Source organism: Theobroma umbraticum, unplaced genomic scaffold (genome assembly GCF_002168275.2).
Source record: "Theobroma umbraticum cultivar Fairchild unplaced genomic scaffold, ASM216827v3 scaffold_67.0, whole genome shotgun sequence".
NCBI lineage: Eukaryota > Viridiplantae > Streptophyta > Magnoliopsida > Malvales > Malvaceae > Theobroma > Theobroma umbraticum.
This window is the reverse complement of record NW_018397262.1, coordinates 4,653,094-4,660,914: the sequence shown is the minus strand read 5'-3', so window position 1 is coordinate 4,660,914 and position 7,821 is coordinate 4,653,094. Positions and strand designations below refer to the sequence as shown.

General features: G+C 34.2%; 1 protein-coding gene across 1 annotated transcript; it reads right to left on the bottom strand.

Annotated features, from left to right (window-relative positions):
* Positions 1-1,173: 1,173 nt before the first annotated feature.
* On the bottom strand, positions 1,174-6,025 carry LOC110419962 (uncharacterized). Its single transcript, XM_021433101.1, has 4 exons — positions 5,035-6,025; positions 4,094-4,165; positions 1,856-3,862; positions 1,174-1,759 (listed from the first exon to the last, which is right to left on the bottom strand). The coding sequence occupies exons 1-4, from the start codon at positions 6,014-6,016 to the stop codon at positions 1,617-1,619; spliced, it is 3,204 nt and encodes a 1,067-aa protein (XP_021288776.1). The 5' UTR covers positions 6,017-6,025; the 3' UTR covers positions 1,174-1,616.
* Between the last annotated feature and the right edge of the window lie 1,796 nt (positions 6,026-7,821).

The window sequence follows — 7,821 nt, the reverse complement described above, 5'->3', positions numbered from 1 at the left end:
TTCAAGAACCTCTTTAACCTGAGCGGACAAAACATGAATTTCCTAATTATCTTTCTTACATATCTGAAGTTTCTGTAGCAGAAACTGAAGCTTACTTCAAGGTGGAATTGCGAAGATGAACAGTTACCAAGTTATTGTGAATTTATTTGTCTTATTTTTCTATGTTTCAATTCCCACGGTTTGTAATTATTTAAAATTTTAAAAAATTTCGAAAGAACTTCGAGAGAACTCAAATCACATCAACCCTTACTCGATTAATCAAATCATCACCTTAATTTATCCTGGACTAGGCAACTACAATCAAATTCTCACAATTTAATCCCAATTTCATGACTTACCATCGCCTACCTGTATGTTATGTAATGTGTTGTGAGCAGGCTAAGGGTCAAAGACATACGGAGTCCCATCAGAAGGTTCTTATGTGACTTCAACAATAGATACTCCATCTGTCCCAAAAAGGATAGGCTATATATTCCCCAACAATTGTCAGCTGTCAGGGAAGGATACCAACCATAATACTATCTCTCCTTTCTCTCTCATATCCTCCCTCTCTATTCTTTCCTTCTCGTCCTCCTTTGATGAGTTTTTACTCCCATAGAGCATCAGAAAAGGAATCACAAGAAAACCTCTGATGTACCCTTTTTGTACACGCCCAGACGCATCATCTCACCCAGATCATCCCAGTCCATGTCCAACAACATAATGCACTTACAAAGACAAATCGAAAGTAATCTCTAATATTTATTTATTCATATTGGTTGTTTTAAGACTATGCATCACCAATATTACATGGATAAATCATATTAAAAAATTATAATTGGTTAACAATGTAACAAGTAAAACCTAATTGTGTCCTTAGTGTAGAATTCACTGAAAACTTGAGCTATTACAAGTCAATGAAACACATAATTAAAAAAAAAAACCTAATTTTTGGACACCTATAAAAGTTAAGTTGTATTTGTAAAGTTAAGTTAAGCAATATAAGCAATATAAACCAAATCTTATATCTCTATAAGTGTTTTTTATGAGATTATATTTACAAATAAAAATTATAATTACATCAAATAATTTTTTTTATATATTATAATATAAAATAAATTTTTAAATAAACCAAAAGTTATCCTCCCATAAAATTAGATCTATATTGTACAACAATAAATTTATTTGGACTAGGTTATCATAGCATAACATAAAAATAACATCATAAAGCAATCGGCTTGTGAAGAAAAGGAAATCAAGACAGGTACTCGCCTCCAAAATAAAGCAAAAGGAAACAACCAATTACTGGGTTAAAGCATTTTGACATTGATACGTTGAACATGCACTCAAACTTCATTTTCTCGATTTGGGATTCAAAGGAGTCCAATGGAAATGTCATCAACATGATGGTATTTTCATCAAGCCCGACTATTCGAATCCTTCAAAAACTTGATTTTGATCTTCTTCAGCTTAGCAACAACGTTTTTCATGTCAATCCTCTCTTCTGGCAACTCTTCTGAACATTCTAACGCTAATTGCAAAATAGACAATGCACAATCCTTTATTGCAAAATGTTCTCGCTCCTTGGTACTAATTAGCAAATTGGCATCTATAACTTGAGTTAATGCAGATGGCAACTACTTAATCACCCAATGTTTTAAGCTCATTTCTCCAACAAACATTTCATCTGTGGGCTTTTTCCTTGTTAAGGTTTCAATTAGAAGAATACCAAAACTATACACGTCGCTTTTTATGGAAACAACTCCTTGTGTTCCGTATTCTACATGTAAGTGATTAAAACCATCATCAAAGTATGCAATGATTTTGCATGAATTATCATAATGGATAAAAAAAAGTCTTTAAGTTTAAGCATTACCTGGTGCCATATACCCAATTGTTGCTAGTGTTATGGTTTGGACCTTTGAATCCTCTTCACCAAACAGCTTTGCAATGCCAAAATCACCCAAATGTGCAATCATATCTTCATCTAATAGAACATTGTTGGGTTTTAAATCACAATGGGCCACAGGAATTGTCTGACCATGATGGAGGTATTCTAATGCAGATGCCACGTCAATCATAATGTTCAACCTATGCAAGATATCAAGAAAGTAGTTGTGAGAATACAACCACTTCTCGAGGCTTCCATTAGGCATGAACTCAAGGACCAAGGCTTTAAAATCAACATTGCAACAACTACTGATGATTTTGACTAAATTGCGATGGCGAATGTTGCGCAAGATGTCACATTCAACATCAAAGCTCTTAAATGATCCTTCTACCTCCAAATTAAAGACTTTTATGGCTATGTTCAGTCCATCTGAAAAAGTACCTTGGTATACCGAGCCAAAACTCCCCGCACCAAGTAATTTGCTTTCACAAAAACCATTTGTGGCTTGATGAATCTCTTGGTATGAAATTCTTCTCCAATTTGCTAAACCAATAGAATCTTCTCGACTAATTTTTTCCTTTGAATGCTTTCTTCGGCTTTGGAAGAAAAAGACAATTAAGGCTAGAATTAATAGTGTTGAGTCAACTGGCAATAGAATAAATTCTATAAGCTTAGTAGCTTTCCTTGAATGTTTAGCATAATTGCTTGTGCACGGTGGGAGTTGCAATTGAGGTGCACCACACAGTGCTTCATTCCCCATAAATGATTGAATTGAGTAGTTGGCAAAGGGTCCTCCGTTAGGAATTTCTCCATGTAGTCTATTGTATGAGACATTCAAATACTTGAGATGCAAGAGTTTTTGCAAGGACTTTGGAATAATTCCAGAGAAATTATTCCTTGATAGATCCAAGAATTCCAATCCTATTAGCCCACCAAATAACTCTAGTATGGACCCATACAATCTGTTATCGGATAATGAAAGATAAGTTAGGTCTTTCAGATCACCAATGCTACTCGGAATTTCACTTGATAATTGATTTTTGGAAAAATCAATACTAGTAACAACCTTCAACTTTCCAATATCAATTGGGAGAGCCCCGCTAAGAAAATTGGAAGACAAATTTAGTTGCAAGATATCTATAAGCCTTGTGAAGGTTGAGGGTATTGAGTTTGCAAACTCATTGGAGCCCAAATATAGATGCCTAAGAGAAACGAGATCACCCAAGCATTTTGGTATTGATCCAGACAATTTGTTACCTGTAAGATACAAGTAACCTAAACTCTTCAGATGACATAACTCAAATGGAATGGAACCTTCTAATGTATTGCCTTCAAGAGAGAGACCTTGCAACTTTTCTAATCTTTCGATTGTGGTGGGAATAGTTCCAATCAGTGCGTTGTTAGCTATATACAAGCTGATCAAATTGATTAGGTTGCCAATCTCTCTTGGAATGTTGCCTCGAATGTTGCAATGCGAAGCATCTAATTCTTCTAGAGAAATAGAGAGATTTCCTATCGAGATAGGAAGTTCACCATCGATGAATGGGTTATCATTAAAATTCAGCATTCTCAAGTCTTTGCAATGTGCTAAAGATGAGAGAAAGCTCAATTCTGGGGATGAAGGTGAGTGAGCTAAATTATTAACCTGTAAGTTGAGCACTTGTAGATCTCTTAGATTCCCGAGGTTATTGGGAATATATCCAGAAAATGAATTAACTGACAAGTCAAGCATTTTTAGCTTAGAGGCATTGGAGATGGAAGAAGGTATTGTTCCATTGAGCATATTTATACCAAGTAGAAGCCATTCAAGTTTTGGAAGCCATAGTCCTGTGCTCCATGGAAGACAACCTGAGAGATAATTGAAATCGAGCGCAATGACTGTCACAGTTGAGCTATTAAAGATATGAGGAGGGATATGTCCGGAGATGCTGTTAGATCCCAAATTCAAAATTTCCAATGTTGGTAGGTTGCCTATCTCAAATGGAATTTTACCTGCCATAAAATCAGAAGAGTCATTTGGATTTGTTCCAATGATCCATAAGTAAATAACAAAATTAATCATAAAAGTTTTACACACATTCCTATTTTTATAATTTATAATATAGATGTATATAACAAAGAGCTAAACAATTAGGATTTGTAAATAATATTATTTAAGTATTTACAACATTTACAGCTATACAAAGAAACTAAACATACATAAGAAAAAATGTAACTTATTACCTGTCAATTTATTATAGGAAAAAGTAAGCACTTTCAAAAGTGTTAGATTACCAATCTGTTGTGGAATTTCACCTGCATAATGAAATTGATCTCTTAATTATTTTCAAATTTAGCAACAACTTATAAAGCCTACTTGTTTGTCACATGGAACAATCAAAATTACCAAAGAAAGTTTAGAATTTAGATAATACAAAGCAATATAATCATGCACGTTGCGGCTAATTTATTATTTTCTATTTCAACTTATATTTAATATAATGAAAGTATATTAGAAAAAGTTGAAAAAATTCAAGTATATTTGATTTTTTGGTTGAATGATTCATGAACGGAATAGAAATAAAATTCTTGATTATGAAAGAAAAGGAATTAAAAAAGGTGAAGATCAATGGTAAAAATTAATTTAAATAAAAAACAATGAGGTTAAAAAAAGAGTGTGACACTATTACCAAAAACCAGAAAAATATAGAAAAGCTCGATGTGGAAAATCCAGATGATATCATAAGCCCAAAAAGAGGTAAAATATAAACTATTGATCACAATTATTAATTGATGCACTATAAATAGAGCAACTAGCATTTTGCAATAAAGAAATTTACATTTTTTCGTTTCACTGTAAAATAATGTACGACGTTCACTAATGTGTGGTTTCTTAATCTATCAGAATTGGTAATGGAAAACCAGTCGTGACGAACATCAAATCTTATAGTTTACATCTAAAAGAAAAAGGATAAAAATATATATAAATTAAGAAATGATCGCAATGAATTTAATAGAAAAAGTAATAAGGAATTAAAAGAATGATCAAATTGCAAAAAGACCCCAAAAAAAAGCTAAAATGTTGCAGGCCCAAAAAGAGGAAACAGAAAAAGGCTTTGGCATCGTGAGAAAGAACGGACTAGAAATATGGTAAAAATGCATCCCAATATTTATATTTCCCTTACCTTTGAGGCTGTTGTGTCCAAGATACAGACGCTTAAGCATAGTCACATTTCCTATTTCTTTTGGTATAGTTCCCTCCAAATGATTGTGAGATAAGGATAAATCTTCTAACTCTTGGCACTTGAATATACTCATTGAAATAGGACCAGAAAGGTGGTTGAAACTCAAGTAGAGCCCTTTTAATTTAGGTAAACCATCAAACATATTTGACGAGATATGACCAGTGAGGTTATTAAATGTAAAATCAATTACTTGGAGGGAGGACATGTTGAGTGAGATGGAAGGTATAGAACCAATTAGCTGGTTGTTCCTGAGAATAATCTCCAGCAATGAAGATATGTTGAAGACTGAGGAAGGTATGGAGCCTGAAAGTTGATTACCGTGTAAATATAAAAATCTCAAGTTAGAGAGATTTCCGATTTCCACGGGGATGTGTCCTTGCAGATTGTTATTATCCAAGCTCAAGATCTCTAGTTTTGGCAAAAAGCACAAAGAAGATGGAATAACTCCCACAAAGTTATTACCATTCAAACTCAAGTTTTGAAGTTTAGAGAAAGAACCAACCCAGGATGGGATTCTCCCGTTGAAATTGTTGTTGGACAATATTAAATATTTCAACCGACGCAAATTAGCCAACTCGATAGGCAACGAACCATGAAAACTGTTGTTTCCAATGTCAAGGAAAGCAAGGAACGGCAGATTTCCCATGTCTGGTGCTATGGTGCCAGAGAGATTCATGCCAAATAGATCCAAAGCCATGACTCTGTGGTGTCGAGATCCGCAAGTAACACCAACCCAATTGCAAATAGAGGGAGCAGTAGACCAGTTGGTAGCCAGCAGATCACTGTTGACGTGGGCTTTTATTGCAAGAAGAGCCAGCTGATCTGTTTTGGTGTCGGTTGTTGATTTCATAGAGAATGAAACCGCGAAATTAGGCAGCACCACCACCAATATAAGAGCCAAAATGAACCGAGTGTTTCCCATGAAGTTATGTGGAAGTGGAACTTGTGAAGGGAAAACTTTTGAACTATAAGTGAGAAAGATGATGTCTCTTTTCAATATATATAAGGTGACCAGAATTATCGTGGGACTTTTTTCCACATGCTTCCACCGCCCTTGCACAGTTGCAGAAGATTTACCGCTTGGCATATTAGACTTTTTTGGTGGCTATAATTAATTAAGTCTTCTCAAACACCGACTTGGTAAGAATACTTCCACCGAGCCATGCAGGTCCAACTTATTGCAGTGACCCTTAACTCGATGGTCATTTCAAGCTACTAGTTTTTCTTATCTCTTTTGGCTATAAATTAAGTCCTCTCAATTTATGACTTGGTAAGAATACTAGTTTTTCTTGCAATGCTCTTTGCAGTTCCCATGTATGATGTATCTATTTGTTATTTAATCGTCTGATAACTCTTTATTATTTTTTTATCTAAAAATTTAAATTTAATTTTTAAAATAAAAGATTATATATAGGTTTATCATTGAATCAAAAACTTAGAGTTTGTTTAGTAAATGAAAAAAAAACACTTTGGAAAAAAAAAATTCAGTGTAAAAAATTGAGTGATCAAATCTTTAAGCAAAGTTTAAACATTTTGCAAAGTGAGTTAATTAAGTGTGGTAAGACAATACAATCCGTTTCTGACATCGTGATTCTTTACATAAAAGAAACTTTAAAATTAGTTCAATGCTCACTTTTCAATTAGGAAAAACGGGAATAAGATTCAGGATCAATACTGTAGAAATATTTGACTCATTTTTTAATTAAAAGTTAGAATAAATAATTTTCTGAGTCGATTATTAGTTGTCATTTTAATGCTGAAATTAGGAAACCAATGATGTTTTCTAACCCAAACAACACGCTACGACTTGAAGGCAACATTTTTCCTGTATTTACAACTTGCAACTTTGAAAGACTGTGGTTGACTGAAGACTTATATGATCACAATATTCTACCATCTAGCTCAAAAAGCAGGTTTAGGTTGCACTCTCGTCAATTCAATTATTTGTAATAAGACATTTCATAGCTAGAAATCAACCAAATACTGACAAAAGTAGAACATGTAAACCAATTTAAAACAGCAAAAGGCTACTGAAGGGACATGGGATATATTTATCAACAGATTTTATCTATCACAAAGCGACCTGCCCCCTTGACTAATGTCTTTTTTGACAATTAACATGGAAAGATGGTAAGGGTAAAGATTGCTACACCCCACTGAAGTTTTACTTGTTGACGTTCCATAACAATGTAGGCGATCCTCCATAAGAATTTGCCAGGTCCTCTCAATCTCTCTGATCTGGTTTCTCCGAAAACAGAATGTGTTGCTTGACACCACTGTACATGTTGAAGCTTCCTTTACAGATTATGATACGAGAGGGGAGAATTAGGACAACCGACCGACCCATAGGCAGATCTAATACCGTGTTCATAGAAAAGAAAAGCATGAAACGTGTTGGCTGTTTTGGTTCGTATTTGACGGTACATATTCAAATTCAATCCCTTTCACACAGTTTTTTTCTCTGATCCTTAGCTCACGTTACTCCTATTTCTCTAGATTTTTAAGTTCTAACCCTAGCAATACGTTATCCCTAGAAGGTTTATGGTTGACTGAAGTCTCATATAATAAACAAATTCTACCATTCAACCCAAATTGCAAGTTTACGTCGCAATCTGGTCCATTGTTTTCTCAATAGGACATTTTGTCGTTAGAAATGATCTACCATCCAACCCAAATTATAAGTTTCCTTCGCAGTCTTGTCCATCGTTTTCAATAGGGCATTTTGTG